At 35.5% G+C, this 22,627-nt stretch overlaps 1 protein-coding gene across 1 annotated transcript in view; it reads right to left on the minus strand.

The window, feature by feature from the left end:
- SCN1A (sodium channel, voltage-gated, type I, alpha subunit) overlaps nucleotides 1-22,627 on the minus strand; it is a 138,159-nt gene that overhangs the window by 25,495 nt on the left and 90,037 nt on the right. The window contains exons 18-21 of the mRNA XM_006867033.1: nucleotides 20,302-20,456; nucleotides 18,380-18,553; nucleotides 12,590-12,712; nucleotides 3,093-3,374 (exon numbers count right to left, since the gene is read on the minus strand). Coding sequence (XP_006867095.1) covers nucleotides 3,093-3,374; nucleotides 12,590-12,712; nucleotides 18,380-18,553; nucleotides 20,302-20,456 — 734 coding nt within the window. The remainder of the gene's footprint in view (nucleotides 1-3,092; nucleotides 3,375-12,589; nucleotides 12,713-18,379; nucleotides 18,554-20,301; nucleotides 20,457-22,627) is intronic.

A 22,627-nucleotide genomic window follows, 5' to 3' on the forward strand; every position in this document is an offset into this window, starting at 1 on the left:
ATATATATATACACTAAAGGGACACTTTTGAAAGACATTTTAAAACAAATGTTAGATGGATTTGGACCAAGACATTATCTTAGCATTTCTAGAACATAATCAACAAAATGTTTATTCAAAGATTGTTGTTATTGCTACTTGTCTTTTGAGTAGTGTCCGACTCATAGAAACCCTGTATAAGGTTTCTGAGGAGCAGCTAGTAGGTTTGAACCAGTGACTTTCTGGTTAGAAGTCCAGTGCTTATCCTGTTACATCGCCACATCAGGAAGCCAATAGATAGGAAATATAAATCTTGCTTGATAACCAGCTCACAAATACATCTCAATTCTTTAGAGTTAATATTGTTGTTGTATGCTGTTGAGTTGGTTCTGACTCATTGCAACCCTAATAGGGTTCCCGAGGAGTGGTTGGTGGGTTTGAACCATCAACCTTACAGTTAGCAGTCCAGTGCCTATCCTATAGTGGTACACCAAGACTTCTTAGAGTTAATAGAATCCTGCATTATTTGGAGGAATACTTTTAGAAAGTTTTATAAATGCCAGCCCATTTGGCAATGTCTGTAGAGGCAGAAGGATTGCAGCTTTGATCTGATCATCAAGGCCTGAAATCTATCTGTAAAGTGATTGAAGTCACTGAAAATTTAGGATTTCTTTTGAGTGTAACAATCTAAGGATCATACAGATATACATAAAGTTAGAGTTGCAACTACCCTTTCAAGAATTTTGAAGCAGTCAGTTATAATCCTATATTCTACTTTCTTCATTGTAATTCTTGATGAAAGTGAATTAAGAGGTAAGAAATGTGGAAAATAATACAGTGCCACTTGGAATTCATAGATTCAAGAAGGATCTTGAATAACTGCTGATAATGTGTTATTTGTCCCAGGATATGAATTTTGAGCTTGTTCTTTAGCCTAGGGAAGAATTCGGTACCTGTATCACAACCTGCCTTTGCTTTTATAACACCAAAACACTGGGATGGCAGTGGAGAGAATGTAACGATGCTTAACTAGAAAGTCCATGGTTTTTTGGTGTGTGCGTATCAAAGAAGGAAATGATGAATGTGTCAGATGTGTCACTGTCTGAAGGCAATGGTGAAAGAACAAGGCTATTATACACTTGGAACAGGTTCCAACAGGTGAAAGTGATTCAAAGAACCATTTAAGTGAGCTGCTAATCAACAGGATGGTGGTTCTGAAAGGTTTACAAAGGCAAAAAATTACAGTACTGAATTTAATTACTGGGCTGCTTAATAGCTTTAGTTTGTTTTTTCTTGATTTTATGGAGGAAGTTATATGCTTTAGTTGTATTTACAAGTGTGGTTACTAATGAAGTATTAAGATAAATGCCCAAGGAAATATAATTTGTCTACTATAATATTTCAGGAGTGTGGTGACTCTCTGTACAATAAACAGTGGACTGTGAACCACAAGGTCAGCGGTTTGAGCATACTAGCTGCTCCCTGGGAGAAAGATGAGGTTTTCTGCTCTGGCAAAGATTTACCACCTCAGAAACTCTATACAGGGCAACTATGTTGTCGTTGTTAAGTGCCATCAAGTCAGTTATGACTCATAGGGGCCCTGTATAGGGTTTCTGAAGAGCGATTGGTGGGTTTGAAATGCTGACCTTGTGGTTAGCAGTCCAGTGCTTATTCTGCAGCACCTAACCACCACTCCAGGGTCACTACGAGTTGGTACTGACTCGACAGCACTTAGAAAATCAACTACATACAGTATTTAAAGAGATCATACTGGCTAGACTTTCAAAATCCCTATTTTAATTGCAGAAACATCCGGAACAAGTTAGAAACATTCAGAAGAGAAGTAAGACTTTCCAACAGTAAGGTGGAAAAGACTCATAAAGGAATCATAGTTCAGACACCTCTTAGAGAGCTTCCAGTGGGTTTGCAGTTTAGACTGGTTTGCTTGTTTAGTCTCCCAGCTGAGTAATTGAAAATAAAAGGCTGATGAATAGAAAAAATTCCCATCCTAAAGAATCTGAAAAAACCATAAGGGAAGAAAGTATGCAGCCTTTTGCTTATTTATTAAAGTTGCGTTTTCTGTGGCCAAAATGGGGCAGTATTTTTTACTACACTTTTCAAACAATCTGGATTCTGTTTTATCTACTGCTTTGCTGTGCTGCAACTAAATGCAGCACAAATAAAAACATCCAAGGGGCCAGGCTATAGATCTTTATGGAAGCAGGCTACCACATAAAGACTGAAAATTCAACCTTTCAGTTAGCATCCAAGTGCTTAACTACTGTGCCACCAGGGCTCCTTCCACTATCTTTTACAGTCTCACAACTTGTAGACTCTTTATCCTCCACGTAAATCAGTCTTGGACTCCTAGTATGGTGGTGGTGGGAAAATGATAATATTTAGGTTCAAGTAGATGTGAGTGGCTTGACTTCTGGTGCGGTGCTATATATAGGATCAACAATGGATTGCAAGCGCACCAGCTGCTCCTCAGAAACCCTACACAGAATTGCAATGAATTGGAATCTACTTGATCACACTAGCGATGCAGTACGTAAGTGAAGTCACTGAAATGGTATTTGAGGTGAGACAATAATTGCTTGTGTTTCATTTCTCTGTCCAAGTGTTTCCAGATCTTATTTCCATTTCAAGATCAGGATCTAATCATAAAAATCTAAGTTTCCTTTCCCAGTCTTCTATCCAAATGATTTTTCTCAGCAGCAGTTAATTCGTATCAATTACAATCAAATCAGGTGTGTTAAGTGTTAAACTCTCAAAATGCAATGAAAGAATCATCGCAAAGATGTTGATTGATTCATTAATATGGTTATATGGGAAGAGAGAGGAACGTGGGAAGAAAGAGAAAAAGAACTGAAATACCTGATCATAATTACCTGTACTTATTATTGGCCATTATTACATGCACTGCTTGAATGTAATGAAGTTTCCATCATTCTGTGCTTATAAACTTTTACTAGTAAATCAGTTAGCACACACACAAAATAATCACATATTTTCTGCCTAGTCACTAAATGATAGATTTATGCTCATTACTTTTTTTAAAAATTATTCCAAACAATTAAAATATTTTTTCAGAGAAAAGAATGTTCACTTACAACTTGAAGCAAAGAGAGATACCCAAATCCTACATTATCAAAGTTTACTTTCACATTTTTCCATCGGGCAGTCTCATTTCTCTCTATTAGTTTTAGGCAATCAGAATGATTATTCACGTCGGAGATGTCAAAGTAGTCACCAGTTGTGGTGTTAATACAATGGTAGAATTTGCCAGCAAACAAATTTACGCCCATGATGCTGAAAATTAGCCAGAATATAAGACAAACCAGAAGCACATTCATGATGGATGGAATTGCTCCTAAAAGGGCATTCACAACCACCTAATACACAAATGGAAAAAAAGAAGAGTCAGAATTCCTATTGGTTAAAAAAAAGAAAAAAAGACATTCCCCTACTAATCTTTAGACTTTCTAAAAAAATTTTCCTATCAAGACAGTTTATTCCAGGATGCTTAAAAGCAAAGAAAAAAAATCTTAAAAATTCTTAAGATATTCAGTAAGAGAAACAGTTATAGGCAATATAACCAAGAAATATCAACAACACAGAAAAAAGGGGAGGGGAGTATACTGAAACGTTAAAAGAAAATAAAAATCAGAATAGCTTGCTGCCCAATTAAGCCAGAATATGGGTTGTCTATTAGAAAACAGTGAAATAGGAAATCCTAATGCAGAAGATGAATTCATTTTAAAAATGACAACATACTAAAAAATAAACACCAAAACACTTGGACATGAGTTGTTCTGATCAATATATTTTTAAAATAAATAGTTCAGGTATATAAATATAAAAACCTTATTAAATACCTACTATGATTTTCCTTAATTATTCATGCATTGCTATGACTAATAATAATTTTTTGCATAAGAAGCGAGACAATTTAGCATTATGTATTTCATTAAATTATCACATCGTTTATTTCAAGCTCCAGTCATGTAAGTTGTTTCATTTACTGAGTTTAATTCAATAAACTTATTTTAAATGAAACATAAATTTTCAGTTTCTTAGAAAAAGGAGGGATGCCATACACAGTTCCCAAATTTAATTGGTTATATCAGTTTCTCTGCTAAATTATTGTCTACCTTTTTTTTTTTTTTTTTTCCTATAGAAGCATATCCCTTCTATTATCTTTATGTCCTGGGCCCAAAATTTAAAATCTTAGTTTTCATATTTGTCTTTTTTGTAGGGATGGCTGTCCTTGCCTCTTCCCCCGACAGTTCTCATCAAAGCCCCACATGTAAAGAGTGAAGATAAAGGAACAGGCCCTAGAATGTTCATACGGGGCAGACGATGTCTCAGACTTGATGTAAGTAGCTAAGTTTGCTCCTAACTGATATACTTCTATTATTCTTGTCACTTTGCTATAGATAGCAGGCATTGAAAGAGCTTGTATATTACAGTTGCCATGTCTGAGCATTTTAGAATAAATGGTTTCTGGTGGCCTGTCTAAAAAATATGTATATATAAACCAAGTCTTTATGATTCTGAGTCGTGCTTAAAATCTGTCATGAAATCTAGGATTTCTGAAGATATAAAACAGTATGAGAAATAGGCCAAAGAAAATAATAAAACCATTAATGACAAAGATGGGGAAATGAGTATGAAAAATTTTTTTGAAACGATTGTGAAAAAATTTAAAAGGGTTGAGTTGCCCAGGCAGAACTAGATGATGTGGTTTATGTACCAAGCTGGCACAGGGCTTCTTAACATATCTCATTTGGTAGTCCACATTAATAAAATTGACCTAATATGCCTTATTTTTACCTCATTTAAAGACAATTTTCACTACATTTTAATGCAATTATAATTCTTCAGGATTAAAGATTTGAAAACTGGAGTCAAGTTAATATTTATTTCAGTTTATAGAACACTTGGCTACCATACAGATTTAAAAGTGGTGTCTACTATTTATGATCAAGTGGTACCTGTTAAAAGGCATGCTTCACCTAAACCCAACTTGGAATGTGAGCAGAACACTGGTGACCTAAACTTCCTTCTTGAATTTCCATTCACATCCATCTTCTCACACTGTTTTCTTCAAAACCTTTCTTATCTCTATCCTTTCTTTTCCATTCTCAGCATCACTATCCTAGTTCATGCCTGTACAATAGTTAGCCTCCTAACTCTGCTTTTCCCTTTGATTTATGTGAAATGAATGAACCTTCCACAAATTCCACTTTGAGAATATCATATTCCTGATTTTAAATTATTACATAGATCTCCACTGATTTATACAGTATTTTCTTTACCTTGATATTCAAATCACTCCATAATCTACATATCTAGTTTTAATTTTCTTGGACACCTATCTTTCATGCTGTTTTGTTACATGGAATGGACTTACCAATAAGTTTGAAATCCCTTGCCCAATATCTTCCCTTCTGAAATACTCTCTCTTAAGAAAGGTTCTGGTACAAATAGCACTTCTTTCATGAAGGCTATATCTTACTGCCAAATTTAATGTCTGAAATAAAGATGATATTTTCTTCCTTGGAATTCAAGAATCAGAATTCTGGTGCTGGTAGACCATGAGATTACTGAGTATTGTGTTCTCATTTGGCAAATGAGAAAAATGAGGTTATAAGAGGGTAAATTCAGCAATTCTTACAATTCTATCCCTTTGTTTCTTCTAGAGTTGCTCCCTGATGTATGACACATATATTGCTCTATGAGGGTAAGTGTGCTCTGTAGGATCAGCACTGGACTGTGAACCACAAGTCAACAGTTCAAACCCAGCTACTCCTCAGAAACCCTATACAGGGTCGCTTTGAGTTGGAACTGACTGGATGACACTTAACAACAACAATGAGTATAACTGGAGTCCTGGGATGGTGCTGTAGGATAAGCACTTGACCACACAATCAGTTTGAACTGCAAGCTCAGCAGTTCAAACTCATCAGCCACTCCTCAGAAACCTTATACAGGGTTGCTATGAGTCGGAACTGACTTGTTGGCACTTAACAGTAACAAATGAGGGTAAGTCAAAATTTACTGCTATAAAATCATCAACACCTTTATTAAGCAAAAAAATCAAAATGTGAAGCTAGTGTTTCTCAACTTTTCCTCCATCTAGGTCTGCACACTTCTGAAAGTGGTATCTTCATCTCTCTAATCAAGAAATGTAAGAAATGTAACTAGTTAATTATTAGAAAAAGTTTGGGATTAAGTAATAAATCTGAGAGGTTTGCTTTGGTACTGGGGATTAGTTTTGTCTTAAAAATCAACTCTGACTATGAAATTCATGATGCAAGAAAACCCTCGGCAGTTGAGCATTTCTGGATTATATGAAATGCAACATTGGTACTTATTTCATTCTGAGACAAGTGTTATTTTCACTAACTAGATCATAGAAAACATCTGTCATAGTATTGGAGAATTGGCTATTTTAAAAGTGCATTCATATTTAAGATTTCATTAAATTACACAATGGAATATCATAGAAAGGATCATCTTTTCCCAAGGGCCCAAAGTCATTCCTTGCTTTAGCAGAGAGGAAGATCTATTAACTCTTTTTTGTCCCCAGGGAACTGCAGTAATGGATTCCCAAGTGGTGAAGACACTAAGCAAAATTGGCTTGAGTAAGAATAGCTTGAATTTCCAGGCTGCATCAAAGGAACTATCTTAATGAATGAATAGTAAACATTGTTCCTTCTCACAAACTTTTTAAAAAACATTACCCTGTAGAATTTTTCTAATCTAGCACTTGCCACAAAACTTACAGTTCTTTTAGAATCCATTTTTCTATATGGTTCATAATCTTTAAAAATGAATTAACTCAAAACTTAAGTGAAAGGTTGATAATTAAATACCCAGATTAATTTTAGGAATATTAATATAAGTATAAATTTCTTATCTGAATAAATTGTTTTTTAAATATTTGGAAATCAGTACTACTCCTACATTCAAATGTTTCTCTAATATAAATATAGAAAAAACTGTGTGACAAAAAATCAAAAGTAAGGCAACTATGGATGATTTTTCAGTGGAAAGTAGAGTAAACATATTTTTTTCACATCTCAAGACGACATTTGTGTTGAAGGGCTTAATTAAGGTAATTTTTTAGGGAAGATGTGATGTATCAATTATTCAAATAAAAAATTGCAGCACTTTCTCCTCCTCAAAAATAAAAAACATCGCTCTTGCACAGTATTTCTATATTTTGCTTCCTATCTTTGTACTGTCATGTCTTTTAAGATCTCAGTAATTTAATTGTTATTAGTGTGCGTGCTGTTGATTCCTACACATAGCAAGCAACCTTATATGGCAGAGTGGAATTGTCCCATTGGATTTCCTAGGTTATACTTTTTTTATGGGAGCAGATTACAAGGTCTTTTCTGCTATGGAAGCAAGTGGGTTACTTTGAACCACTAGCCTTTTCATTAGCAGCTGAGTAAGTGCTTTAAACATGACCAGGGCTCCTTTAAGAAGTTAGTAGTCACTTATCTAAGAAGTGAGTTTATTCATTATTTAACACCCAAGATAAGATGTTCCTGTTTCTAGAGGGGTGTTCTATTCTGTATTATTAAACAACAAAACAGAAAAACAATGGTACTTTTATATTATTTTCCCCACCTTGAAACACAAATCACATGTGCTCATTCAACTATTTCTTTATATATTTTTGTCTAATTATATTTCCAAAATAATCACATAAACTTAAAACTTCCTAAAAAATAAAAATGGTCACACAATCAATACCAATCAATATGATGCTCTCAGTCTTATGAAACCTGGAATATTACAATTAAGTATCAGTTCACATATATCAACAAAGCAAAGAATCAACTTCTGGTACCTGGAGGTCAATTTTCAGGACCCAGAACAAATAATAAAAAAGGGCATTGTAAATGCTTCGAAAGTATCATTGAACTGACAAGTTAAGATTTTCACACAATCATCCTACACAGGGGTTTCCCACCCACCAGTAACATCAAATAATATTCCATCAATGGATAACTCAATATTTACATAACCAAATCATTTTCAGTAAAACTTAATAAGGAAATCAACCATTGGAACTATAATCCACAGAGGGTCAATTTACAAAGGTATGTTTTTAAAGAGAATTTAAACCCTTTGAATAGAGGGGATTAGAATGCAAACACTGTATTGTCCCTACTGTGGTACAATAGTGTCTTTCCCACTCCCTCCCTTACCCTACTACACATAAGTCACAGTGAAAGGATGAAAGGTAGCAAAAGGGGTAATACAGTACCCATTATAAAGGGTTGAGGGGAGGAACCAGCGCTCCACCCTATCCAAGTTGGAGCAAGATTATCCTATATGAAATAGAAATATATAGTTTGTTATTAGTTAGAAATCTGATATGACAGAACATTTGGTGTTACTTTTTGTATATGATGTTCTCTGTCTATTTCCTATCAATGAAGACTTGAGTTCTTTTAAAACAGACGGTTTTAAGATTTCCTAGATTAGGAAATTCAAAATACAAATTTAAATACATATTTTATTTTACTCAATATTATTCATGATATCAATTCACTCAGTTCAGGTTTACAAGTTGAAAAATTTGGACTGGAAATTTGAAATACAATAAATGTTTAAAAGCTGTCAGCCAGAAATGTGCATAAAACATGCAAAAACATAAAGTGCAACGTGATGGTAATCTATTTATTACTTTCTAACTTTGTGTCAAGCACAGTAAAACATGCTTTATTTGCTAATGTTGCATAAAAGCACATGCTTGAAAAAGTGACATAAAAATAAAATGAGTGCCTGATTTTTGCTTTAATACAGCTATAGCTTTTTTTTTTTTTTTTTTTTTCTGCTAGGGAAAATAATTAAATGAGAGTTTCTGAATATATTCAAATCTCAATTTTGAATTATAATCATTATTATATCCATCCTCACCATCATAAAACCGTGATTATGTTTTTGCAAAGTCAAAAATTCAAACACTAGAAATAAAAAAAAAAAAAAGAATCAATCATAAGAGTATTTTGTCTCTACAATGTCAAACAAATGTAGAAGTTACCAATGTATTGTTTTAGCTGCTAGTATGAAGTAAGGCTTCATATTCATAAATCTGTCAATTTAAATAGTTTCACCAACCAGTGTTGGTTAACAGCTTATGTCTTTAAATAGTTTTAGGCAAGTTTTAAAAACTCACCTCTTCTTGTAATATAAAAAACATTAGTAATAACTAATTGTGGATAAGGTTACTTCTGTAAAAATTAAAAATAGAACCACAGACCAACTTTGTTAAGGAAATAAAGTGTTATATAAGGAGATACTTGACTATTTAACTCATAGATTTAATAAACTTCGGAAAAGCCACATTTATAATGTTTATAAGAATTTCAAGGAGCCCTGGTAGCACAGTGTTTAGGTACTGGACTGCTACTGGAAGTTCAACAGTTCAAAACCTGTCATTGCTATAAGGGAGAAAGATGTGGCAGTCGATCTCGTTTAAGCTTGTTGTTTGGTGAGGTCGAGTTGGTTCTAATTCATAGTGACCCTGCATACAATAGAACAAAACACTGTCCAGTTCCGTTCCACCGTGTCAATCCATCTCGTTGAGGGTCTTCCTCTTTTTTGCTGATCCTCTACTTAACCAGCCGCGAGGTTAGCAGTTGGAAACTAAGAGCTGTTCAGAGGGAGAACGATGAGACTTTCTGCTCCTGTAAAGATTTAAGCCTCGGAAACCCTGTATAAGGTCGCTATGAGTCAGAACTGACTCCACAGCATATAACAACTACTTAGCCAAGCAAGATGCTCTTTTCCAGGGACTTCCTGATCACATAACCAAAGCACATCAGAGGAAGTATCACCATCCTTGCTCCTAAGGTGCATTCTGACTGTACTTCCAAAACAGATTTGTTTGTTCTTCTTGAAGCCCATGGTAATTTCAATATTCTTTGTTAACACCATAATTCAAATACTTCAATATCCATTTTTCTGTGATCTTCTGTATTCATGGTTCAATTTTCGCATGCAAATGAGGCTGCTGAAAATCCCATGACTTGGACCTGGTGAACCTTAGTCTTCAGGCTGATATCTTTGCTCTTTAACACTTTAAGGAGGTTTTTTGCAGCAGATTTCTCCATTGCAAGACATCGTTTCATTTGTTGACTACTACTCCCAAAAGCATTGATTGTAGACCCCAATTAAAGGTACTTGTAATGAATAAGTCGTTGGTCTTGAAAATTTGTATCATGTGATCTGTAGCATTAATTCTATCACCAAGGCCATATCTCGCAACTAATAACCTACCATTCCTTTCTCTTTGTTTCCAACTTTTACATCCAGTCACCAGATGATAGATGTATGTCGACTGTGTATTTGATCAGTTTTAGACTGAAGGCGTTGATAGAATTCTTGAAGTTTATTAGCTTTAGTGTTTGGTGCATAAATTTCAATAGTGCCATATTAATTGGTCTTCCCTGTAGGCCTAGGAATATTGTCTTATCGCAGACAGTATTACACTTCAAGATAGATCCTGAAATAGCGTTTTTAAAATGAAAGTGACACAATTCCTCTTCACCTTGTCATTCCCAGCATAGTAAATCATGATTGTCTGATTCAAGGCCAATATCAACGCATTTTTATCTCACTACTGCCTAGGATACTGCTATTTGTGCATACCATTTCACTTTTGATGACTTCTAATTTTCCTATAGTCATACTTTGTACATTCCACTTTCTAATTACTAATGGAAGTATGTAGCTGCTTGTTTTCATTTAGACAGCAGCACTGGAAACTCTGTGGAACAGTTCTATTCCATCCTGCATGGTCACTATGAGTCAGAATCAACTCTAAGGCAACAAGCTATGTTTTGGTTTATAAAAACTTTAAATGTTTCAAATATTTCAGGTTTCAGAAGCCTTTTAAAATGCATTGCCAGTCTTAAAACAAACAAGCAAATAAACCCAATGTAGCAAATTTAATTGGAGACTCAAGTTCCCAATTAACTTAAGTTTTAGATACATTTAGAGAGAATTTCCAATAAAATTTTAGTGAAAATGTCACACTCTCTATGAAATAAAATGTGGTTGTGGCAGTGGTTGTGGGCCACAGAGTCGGCTCCAACTCATCTTTACGGGACTGTAAGTCTTTACGGAAGCAGAAGGTCTCATCTTTCTCCTGAGGAGTCTGATAGATTCGAACTACTGACCTTATAGTTAGCAGCCCAGCTCATAATCCACTACACTACCAGGGTTCCTTTGAGAAATAAAAGAGGGCTCTTTATATTTATTGCTTTGAATTGTCTTGAATGAGGAAAAGCTTTCCTATATAAGAAAACTGAACACAAGTCCTATGTTCTTAAATGTTGTTGTTGTTGTTATGTGCCCTGGAGTTGGTTCCGACCCATAGCGACCCTGTACAGGGTTTCCGAGGCCGTAAATCTTTACGGGAGCAGAATGCCTCATCTTTCTCCCGCGGAGCAGCTGGTAGTTTCGAACTGTCGACTTTAAGGTTCATAGCCCGATTCATAACCACTACGCTACCAGAGCTCCTATGTTCTTAAATAGTGACATTTCAAAAATTTTTTATTTTATAAGACAAGTTAATGTTATAAATTACTAGAAGACAGAAGTCTGCAGTATAGCTTAGTTTCTATAAATACCATTATACCATGGGTAGCAAAAGAAAAAAATGCTGTGTATTGGAATCATACTTAATTTTGCTCTTTAGACAAAAGAAAGTATATTTTCTTAAAATAGAACTACTTTTATATTGAATATCTTATATGCATTAGTATTTCATGGTTATAGAAGAAAAAGTGTTAGAAAACAAATACTCAATAATGGAAACATTTCTAATCTATGGTGAATCACAAGCAATGATTTAATGTTTCCTCCAAAGAAACAACATAAAATTCTGACTTGTATATAATCTCAGGTTAATGTTACTACTATATAAATCAGTCAAGAAGACTAATACAGTTACAAATTCTGGCTATGCAATATAAAACTTTTTAAAAGTTTAAAATTCAGTCAACATTTGTTTTTCTACTTTTGAATAAATTCATGTGATGTAAATTTTAGCATTATAATGAATCCTTAAATATATTCAAGTAAATCAAAGTTTGGCATTATACAGACAAAAATTTTTGGCAACTCCTTTAATTTTTTTCTCTTATACTTATACTTAGGCACACATACATTCAGATTATTCTCAATAAGCTCATTAAATACAGTTGTCATCACAAATAAGTACATAACTCAGAATTTAATTGATCTAATAATTGATTTTTATCATTATATATAGTAATTTACTAATGCATCTGTTTTTATTTTGTTTTGTTTGTATACAGATTTGTAAGGAAACTCCCAAAATGCATTAAAAAATAAAGTCATTTTTGTAAGCACAGCTGATAAATGATATTAAATCATTTCAGGAAGTAGAGGACTAGGCTCTCTTGCATATCTCCTAGAGGTAAATATGCAATAGATAAAAGAATAAAGTAGCAATTTACAATGATCTGCCATTCCTTTTGCATGCATAGATTTTACATTTTAAAAATTTCCTTGAATTTAGGCTCTATGCAATCCAGGCTCTTTCATTTTTCCTTACCCTCATCCCTTCAAATCGTGATAAGGCTCTCAGAGGCCTTAGAGCTCTTAGTGTCCTGAGAGATTTGATGGCACCAAGTTCTGAATAACCCAAGGCATTTGCTGTTAAACTGACCAATGAAACCTGCACAAATAAAAATAAAAGGAACTTTTGTCAGTTCAGTTTTTGTCATGAACATACAATGTGAAGTCCCTGTGTGACACAAACTGTCAAGTGCTGGCTACTAACTAAAAGGTTGATGGTTGGAACCCAACCAGAGGTTCCTCAGAAGAAAAGTTTGGTGATCCGCTTCCAACAGGCTGTTGTTGTTAAGTACCGTCAAGTCGATTCCGACCCACAGCAACCCTGTATAGGGTTTCCAAGGAGCAGCTGGTAAGCTTGAACCACCGATCTTGCAGTTGAAATGACTTTGCAGTCTGATACATTAGCCCACAGCGCCACACAAGGATTCCAACAGGTTTTAACCATGAAAACCCTGTGGAAGGCAGTTCTACTCCAAAACACATGAGGTCATTGTGATTTGGAATCAATTCTATGGTAACTGGTATGCAACGTAAAAACCAAAATCTTTACTTATTACTCAGAAGATAAATACAGCTAGACATTTCAGACCACTTACCAATCTAAAAACAGCTTTCAAGTTAAAATTAACAAAGTAGTTTTAAAACATTAAAAGATTTAAAAAAATTAGTATCATATAATATACTAATTGAAGTGCTGGTGTGGCTCTGTGAGTTAATGCTCTGGACTACAGAGTCAGTTTGAACTGCAAGGTCAGCAGTTCAAACTCACCAGCTGCTCCTGGGAAACCATATACAGCCCTGGCTATGGGTGGGAACCGGCTCTATGGCACTTCACAAGAACAATATACCATTGTGGTGCTGCAAGATAATGCACTAGACTGCAAGATTGGTTTGAACAGCAAAGTCGGTGGTTCAAACTCACCAGTCGCCCCTCGGAAACACTATACAGGGTCGCGATGAGTTGGAACTGACTAGATGGCACTTAATAACAACTGCAACAATATACTAGTCCTTGTGTGGCACTGCAGGTTACATACCGGACCTCAATGTTGGATTGAACCTGAAGGTTGGCAGGCAGTTCAAACTCAACAGCCGCTCCTCAGAAACTCTATATGGAGTCATTATGAGTCGGAACCAACTCCAGGACACTTAACAACAATAGCAATCCTTTCCTAACTTTATTAAATTGCTGTTAAATTCAGGGCTTTATCTTATGGCTAGTTTATAAAATACAAAACACTTCTATGGTATCTGTAAAATCGAAAAAAACTGTATATTTAGCAGTATAAATGATACTCTCAGAGGTTGATTTGCTAAATTAGTATGAATGTTAATATTTGTGTTTTCTCTTGTTATGTGCCGTGGAGTCAGTTCTGACTCATAGCGACCCTGTACAGGGATTCCGAGGCTGTAAATCTTTACAGGAGCAGAAAGCCTCATCTTTCTCCTGGGGAATAGTTGGTAGTTTCGAACTGCTGACCTTGCAGTTCGCAGCCCGATTCATAACCACTACACTACCAGAGCTCCTTGTGTTTTCTCTTGCTTAATGTTTATTTCTATATAAATAATATTATTTAAAAAGTGAAAAGATTCTTCAAATTTTTCTATACTAACATGGCTTTTGTCACAAAACCTGGCACAAAATGGCCAGTTAACAACTATTTAACAAATAAATTCATGAGTGGATTTATTTCAGTTGTATGAAATGTATATGATTGAAGAATAAAGTATATTGGGTATCTCATCTCTAAAGGAAAAAAATTTATCAAATTTTCATATCCGAACAGGGTTATAATTTTGATGGTTTGAAAATGGCTAATATTGGACAGTTTCATATACACTGTGCATTATTCTTAAAGAAGTTTCTATTTTGGAATGTATTTGTTGCTGTTGAGTAGGTTCTGGCTCACAGTGACCCTGTGTAGGATTTCTTCATAGGCTGTAGATCTTCATAGGAGCAGAAAGCTTCATTTTTCTCCTGCAGAATGGCTGGTTGGTTCCAATGCTTAAGTCCAGTGCTTATTCTACAGTGCCTCCAGCTCTTTAAAACAATTAATTTAAAGCAACTTAAGTACATTTGAAACTGTATTTAAGTTGCTTTAAATTTTACACACTTTTTTGTATTGTGTGAGATGTGTTATCATTGCTTTTTTATCATTTAAACTGCTACATTAATCCTCATGAAATAATTAAAACAGAACATTATTGGAAAGGTATAAAACTTTATAGAATTATTTTCTTTGAAATTTCAGAAATGACTATTAAAACATAACCTTTGAACATAAATTCCTGTTTCCAATAAAAAGCTCAGATACGCAATAAGCAGAGTTGTTGTGAGTTTCTGTTGAATCAGTTCCAACTCATGGCAACAGCATGTGTACAGGGTTGTTTCATATGTACAGGGAAGAATTGCTCCATAGGGTTTTCAAGGATGTGGTTTTTGGGAAGGAGTACATCAGGACTATCTTCCCAGGTCCCTCTGGGTGGGTTTAAACCATCAACCTTTCAGTTAAAGTTGACTGCTTTATTCTGTGCCATTTACTCAGGTACTCCAATAAGCATAATTGAGGAAATCAAAGCTTAGGGAAGTTTTAAAAGGCTTAAAGTATATTAATATTTAAAAACTAGTATAAAAAAATCATGGGAATCCTGGAGTGTCACTGTAGGATAAGCACTGGATGTTAACTGCAACGACAGCAGTTCAAAACCACTAGCTGCTCCTTGGAAACACTATGCACCAAAATAAACCCATGCTAACTTGTTATAACATCTTTGAACAAGATCTAGTTTGAGGCAATAAGAAAGAATATGAATTCTTCTAAAATTGAATCGAGAACAAATATTAAATTTATAATGAAGCTGGGGTGTAAGAATAGTAAAATCATTGATGCTTTAATACAAGTTTATGGGGTCAATGCCTCAAGAAATTAGCAGTTTAGAAATTGGCAACTCATTTTAAGAAGAGACAAGATAATGTTGAAAATGAAGCTCACAGTGGTAGATCACCCATATCACTTTTCAAGGAAACAATCTTGTTTGTGCCATGTTCAGTGAGGACAAATTATTAATAGGAGAACACCACAAACATCTCAATTCCAACGATTAATAGGAGAACACTACAAACATCTCAATTGGTTCAGCTTATACAATACTGGCTGAAATTATAAAGTTCAGCAAACTTTTTACTTGATGGGAACCCAAACTGTTACATCCACACAACTGCAGACAAAAGCAGAGTTTTCAATGGAAATTATAAACTTGTGTGATCAAGAAACATTTCTTGGAAGAATTGTAATAGGACATGAAACATGGCTTTACCAGTACAGTCTTGAAGGTAAAGGACAATCAGAGAAATGTCTACCAAGAGGTGGAAGCAGACTGGTCAAGAGCAAAGATCCAGATGACAGGTTTTTTTTTGATGCTCAAAGCATTTTACTTGATGATTTTTCTGGTGGGACAAAGAGCTGAAACATCAGCTTATTATGAGAGTGTTTTAAGAAATTTTAGCAGAAAAATACTCAGGAAAACTTCACCAGAAAGTCTTTTTTCATCAAGATGAAGTGACAATGTTCCTGTTCATTCTTCTCTTCAAACAAGGGCACTTTTACAATTTTTCATTTTAATGGGAAGTGATCAGTCACCACCTTACAGTCCAGATGTGGCTCCTTCTGATTTCTTTGTGTTTCCTAATTTTCAAAAATCTTTAAAAGGTACCCATTGCCCTTCAGCTATTAGTGTTAAAAAGATTGCATTGTCATGGTGAAATTCCCAGGACCTTCAGTTCTTTGTTGTTGTTGTTGTTGTTGTTAAGTGCCATCAAGTCGTTTCAGACCCTGAACAGGGTTTCTAAGGCTGTAAATCTTTACGGGAGCAGAAAGCCTCATCTTTCTCCCGCGGAACAGCTGGTAGTTTCAAACTGCTAACTTTGTGGTTTGCAGCCCAATTCGTAACCACTATGCTACCAGAGTTCTTTAAGGGTACACTAAATGGCTAGTACCATCACTCACAAAAGTGCCTAATCCTTATTGGAGTTTATGTTAAGAAATAAAGTCTGCATGTTTGTGTTTTGATCTTTTAATTCCAGTTTTCCATGAACTTTTTAAAATTCTCTCGTATACTCTAGGTAAACTTCTCACTACTGTAAGAAGTAAGTAAGTCTTTCTCTAAACTCTGGTAAGCCTTGCTTCCTCTAATGGCGTTAGAAATCTTTAGCTGTTCCTGAGAGTTGATTCTGACCTAGGGTGACCCCTTGTGTGTTAGTCTAGGCAAATGCTCCACAGAGTTTTTAACGGTTCATTTTTAGGAGTAGATTGTTAGGCTTTTCTTCCAAGGTGAATCTGAACCTCCAACCTTTCAGTTAGCAGCCAAGTCAATTCCCTGCTTGTACTATCCATAATGGAGTGAGTTATCCACCATTCCCATTTTGAAGAAACTAAATATGAGATCATGGAACTTTTACATAAACTTTTTGAAACCCCCTGGTGGTGCTGTTGGGTAAGCAGTGGATTACTAACTTCAGTGAGTGGTTTGTACTCTCCAACTACTCCCTGGGGGAAAGATGAAACTGCTCACATAAAGATTTATGGAGCCGTTCTATTCTGACCTATATGAGTTCACTATGTGTGAGAATCTACTTGTTGGCAGTGTATGGGTTATATATATATATATACACAGTTCCATCACTTATTTGTGTAAATTATTTGGTCCTAGAACTACTGGTGTGGTGCTGTAGGATTAGCACTGGACTGCAAACCACAAGTTTGGCAGTTCAAAACCACCAGCTGCTCCTTGGAAACCCTATATAGTGTCACTATGAGTTGGAACCAACTTGACAGCACTTAACAATGATATCAACAACACTGTAAAATGGTGATAATAATACATTATTGAACCACTGACTTTGTGGTTTAGCAGTCCAGTGCTTATCCTAGAGTGCTACACCAGGACTCCTTTTATTGTAGTTACCTGCCAAAAATTCCTTCCGCAACCTTACTTAAAATCCACACTAAAGTATTCCTGACCCAGCCATGGTCCTTTCAGTTGCCTCATATGATTGTGAAAGTTGTACAGTGAGTAGGGAAGACAGCACAAGAATAAATGCATTTCAATTAAGGTGTTGGAGAAGAATATTGAAAGTACCATGCACTTCCAGAAGAATAAATGAGTCCATTATGGAAGAAGAAGCAGGATGGAGGAACAAGAGACTTCATCTTATGAGTAGTGGTTATGAATCGGGCTGCTAATCACAGTCAGCAGTTCGAAACTACCAGCTGTTCCTCGGGAGAAAGATGAGGCTGTCTTCTCCCATAAAGATTTACAGCCTTGGAAACCCTGTACAGGGTCTCTAGGAGCCGAACAGACTCCATGGCTTATAACAACAACAACAAAATCAGGAGGAAGACAGCATGCTTGGTAAAGTGGAACATCTATGAAAAAGAGGAAGACTTCCAATGAGATGGATTGAAAAGGCGGCAGCAATAATGGGCTCAAATGTAACAATTGTGAGAATGATGCAGGAGTAGGCAGTGTCTCGTTTTTTTGTGTGCATAGGGTCACTGAATCGGAAATGACTCGATGGCACCTAATAAAAACAACAAAGTAGCCCATTTCTTCTAAAACTTACATTATCACACAATGAATGGATTTAATGTCTAGTAAGTAGCATGTCTGTGAAAATAACATAGTGATTCCTGATTTGCTATTTTAGAATTAGCATAGAATAGCAAACTAACTTGAAGTAGAATACAAAATTAAGGAGGATACCTACATCAACAATTAAGAAGTCGAGCCAACACCAGGCATTGGTGAAATATGTTTGATAGCCATATGCTACCCATTTTAGAAGCATTTCCAGAATGAAAATGTAAGTGAAAACCTTGTCAGCATATTCCAACATAGTCTTAATCGTCTTTCGCTGATCAATATATATGTCTTCGAATGCCTATAAGGAAAAAGTTAAAGTCATACATTTTAGCTTTCAAATGCTATAACAGTCCACAAGCTATTTTTGTCTTTATCTATCTATCTATCTATCTATCTATCTATCTATCTATCTATCTATCTACCTACATACCTACCTAGCTATCTCTATCTAACTCAAAGTAGAAACTGTTGAAAACAAGAACTTAATGTGGCTGCCTTGGATTTATGGATCTCACACATTTTCTGTCTCTGACAGGATGCTTACCACTTTTTCTATTACTTCCTCTTAGGAATCCCACCTCATAAACACCCAGTGACTTTTCCTTCTCTGTCTTACACAGGTTCTGGCTTCTGTAGGTTTTATTGCATCTATCAGTTTAATTTATAGTTACCATAGGAATAGTAGCTATTGTTGTTTGTTTCTTCTTTTAATTATTCAATCAGGGGAAAAGTAATAATCTTCATTACTGAACAGCAAGCAGAAAGATGTGAAAGCGTAATTCCAAAGCATAATTAATTTGGCTTGCTCAATAAATAGTTCTTGATGTCATATCTTGATGTTGCTACCCTAACTTGAAGTTGTTTGTTTCTTAGTTTCATTTCTTTTGCTTCCTTTTGTTGTTTGCTCCAGAAGGAAGGGGAAAAAAACTAAAAAGTGAAGACCTAGATTTCATAAAGCAAAAAATGTGATTGACCATCACACTGCCGGATTTTAATAAATATTTAGGTTCATTTGCCTCTTTCTTGTTTCCTTACTTTGTTTAGAATTCAAATTTCTCAGTAGAGATCTGGTGTGACAACAGTGGTAAAATTACTTCTCAGTTAGATCATAAGTCTTTTTCTAATATTAAACTCTCTCTGATAATTTTACAGCTAAGTGTATGTTCCTTTCAATATTGAAAGTGTATTTATTGTCTAAATGGTTTATAGAGAAAATGTATCTCATCAGGGAGAGATCCAGGAAGATATAGGCCTTTTAGAATTACAAACTTAATTGAAAGAATTTGTAAGTAATTGTGTTTCAATTAGTCACAAATTCTTTCCCACTCCCTCGTTCCTTCTTTATCTATCATCTAACTAATCACATAAGTAATCCATTTGTGTCTCAGCATTTTAAAAAATGTTGCCGATTTTGTACATACACTATATTTTTATAAATTATTTTCATATAAATATAAATTGATTCTACTGAAATGAGCAACTTTTTATAAAGAGAAGCCAGTCTTTCAATGAATCACTTAGGCATGCTGCCCAATATTTATTGTTACCAACATTCATTGTTTCCCAAGCAGCAAGAGAATAAGAAACACAATTAGAACGAGACAGAGAAATGATCCCTGAGGACTAACTGATTGTCTCAATACTATCACTGAGAAGCGAACAAAATTTATCAAAACTCAGAGCAGAACTTCCACTAACTATAACATGGCTGCCATGCTTATTTCTTTTTAAATATGAGTAACTGAGAATTTGTATTCTTTGAATTATAATAAATAAGGTGGAGGGTCAAATTTTATGGGCTACTTCATAATAAATAATCATTACGAAATAGCTTATTAGAAATGTACATATGCACAATAAAAGTAAATCCAGAAATGCACAGGTACACATTTTATACATTAAGTCAATGGTATGGAAGATATTAAGCAGAGTAATTTAAAAATTCATTGGATACTAGCACAAGGCAGTAGAAAGTATGAATAAGTCATCAATATCATAAGATTTAAAAAATTTATATTGTAGTGTTCTTAATTAACAATCACTCACCAGAGCGCCACTACTAAGGAGAATCATGAAGACAATGAACGTCTCAAACCAGTTATGTTCAACAATTCGGAAACACGTTCTTCTCAAGTTCCACCATTGCTTTCCTCGCCCTTCTTCCACACTGACTTGACAACATTTGAATCTTTGTACACAACCTGCAAGCATAATGTTCATAGAAAGAGTAGATAAAACAACTTCTACTTCAATAATATCCTTTGGCATGTCCCTGTTGTCTTTGTATTACAATGGATCCCCTATCTTGCTAGGACATATGCTATAACCCTGGAATAGTTAGAACTGATCACTAACTACATGAAGCTGGGAACATTTTCAGCGTCTTGAAATGGTTTCCTGGTAATAATACCTACTTTTTCTACTTTAGTGTTGCTGTTCAGAAAAGGACTTTGGAAAGAGTAAAGTACAAATAATCGTGAAGGACCTTTATCTTGCAGTCTATCAACCTATTGCACTCAACTGAAGTCACTCTAGAATAATAAGGCTTTTAAATACAAATTAAACATAGTAACAGAAAACTTCCTTTTAAAAGAGGATCTCCTATTATTCTTGATTTTCTTAAATTTTTCCTAAAAGAGAGACTAAATAATTTTCAGAATTAATTTAGTATACTAAAATGTGATTTTTCCTGGCCCTTTTCTTATTTGACATTGACTTTCTCATTTGCCATTGCTTTTATTCCTTCTAACATCATAATTACATCAACAAATATTTGTGATGACCTTTGTAAGCACAGTTAAAAAAAAAAAAAAAAAAATAAAAACAAAACACTGCCATCAGGTGAATTCCAACTCACAGACACGTTATGGTGGTGGTGGAGGTGGTAGTGTGCTATGGAGTTGGTTCTGACTGTTTCATAGTGACCCTACATAGCGTTTCCAGGTCTGTAAATCTTTACAGAAACAGACTGCACCATCTTTCTCCCATGGAAAGGCTGGTGGATTCAAACCACTGACCTTTTGTTTAGCAATTAAATGCTTTAATTGTGGTGCCATCAGGGCTCCCTGTAAGTACCATAGAGGATTTGAAATAATGATAATGTACACAAGCAGTCAGAGTGCTCCTTGGAGGCCAGGAAGGCAAAACTTCATCACTCATATTTCGGACATATTGTAAGGAGGAACCAGTTACTGGAGAAGGATATCATGTTTGGTAAGGGGAGGGTTTGAGAAAAAGAGGAAGACCCCCTTTGAGATGGACTGGCAAAGTGGCAGCATCAATGGGCTCAAGCATGACAACAATCGTGAGGTCGTCCCAGGACAGGGCAGTGTTTCATTCTGTTGTGCATAGGGACTCTATGAGTCGGTACCAACTCAATGGCACCTAAAAACAACAATACAACAATGTACCTTACAATAAGAACCTTTACATCCTCGATTAAAAAAAATATATGAGTATATAAGCACAGAAAATGGTTATCTACACCCTCAAAACCACCTTCAAAAAGGCAGAAGAGCAGAGTGTGGTACCCTATCCAGAGAAGCAGTGATGCCAGAGATGGAGGCAGAGACGATGATGTGGAGAGATGGAGTGGCTGGGGACTCTAGTCTCATGGAGGGAGAGGGGCTGTGTGCTGGTGGTTGGGGGCCAGGCTTGCAGGGTGTACCCTTTGGGTGTTCGAATGATTATATATTCCTGAGTGCTTTGGTGTACATCCAAACAACAACAACAACAACAACAACAACAACAAAACCCCAGAGGGAATAGAAGCAAATACTGTTGAATGATGATGCATAGAGGGGATTGTAATCATTGCAATGAAACAAAATACAATGTGATGAGTGTAAAGCTGATGTTATCCCATGTAAATTATCACTCAATTCGCAATAAAACTTTAAAGAAAAAAAAAAAAGCAGAAGGCTGAAAGAAAAGGGGAGGACAGAAAAGAAAGAAAGAAGGAAGGAAGGAATGGAGCAAAGAGACAGGGAAAGAAAAAAGCAACAGGAAAGGAAATAAGGAGCTCTGGTAGCGTAGTGGTTACGAATCGGGCTGCGAACCTTAAGGTCAGCGGTTCGAAACTACCAGCTGCTCCGCGGGAGAAAGATGAGGCTTTCTACTCCCGTAAAGATTTACACCCTCGGAAACCCTATACAGGGTCGCTATGGGTCGGAACCGACTCGATGGCACATAACAACAACAACAACAATATACATTGACAATTTAAAAGTGAAAGAGAAGAGCTACCATGAGCCAGAATCCACTCAACCCAAATTAATCACAGTGTGTATATTTGTTATAGGTGTTCAGAGGACTGAGCAGCACTTTTATGCTATGGGAGCCAAGTGGTGCAGTGTTCAAGGGCTCACGGAAC

Source organism: Chrysochloris asiatica, unplaced genomic scaffold (genome assembly GCF_000296735.1).
Source record: "Chrysochloris asiatica unplaced genomic scaffold, ChrAsi1.0 scaffold00099, whole genome shotgun sequence".
NCBI lineage: Eukaryota > Metazoa > Chordata > Mammalia > Afrosoricida > Chrysochloridae > Chrysochloris > Chrysochloris asiatica.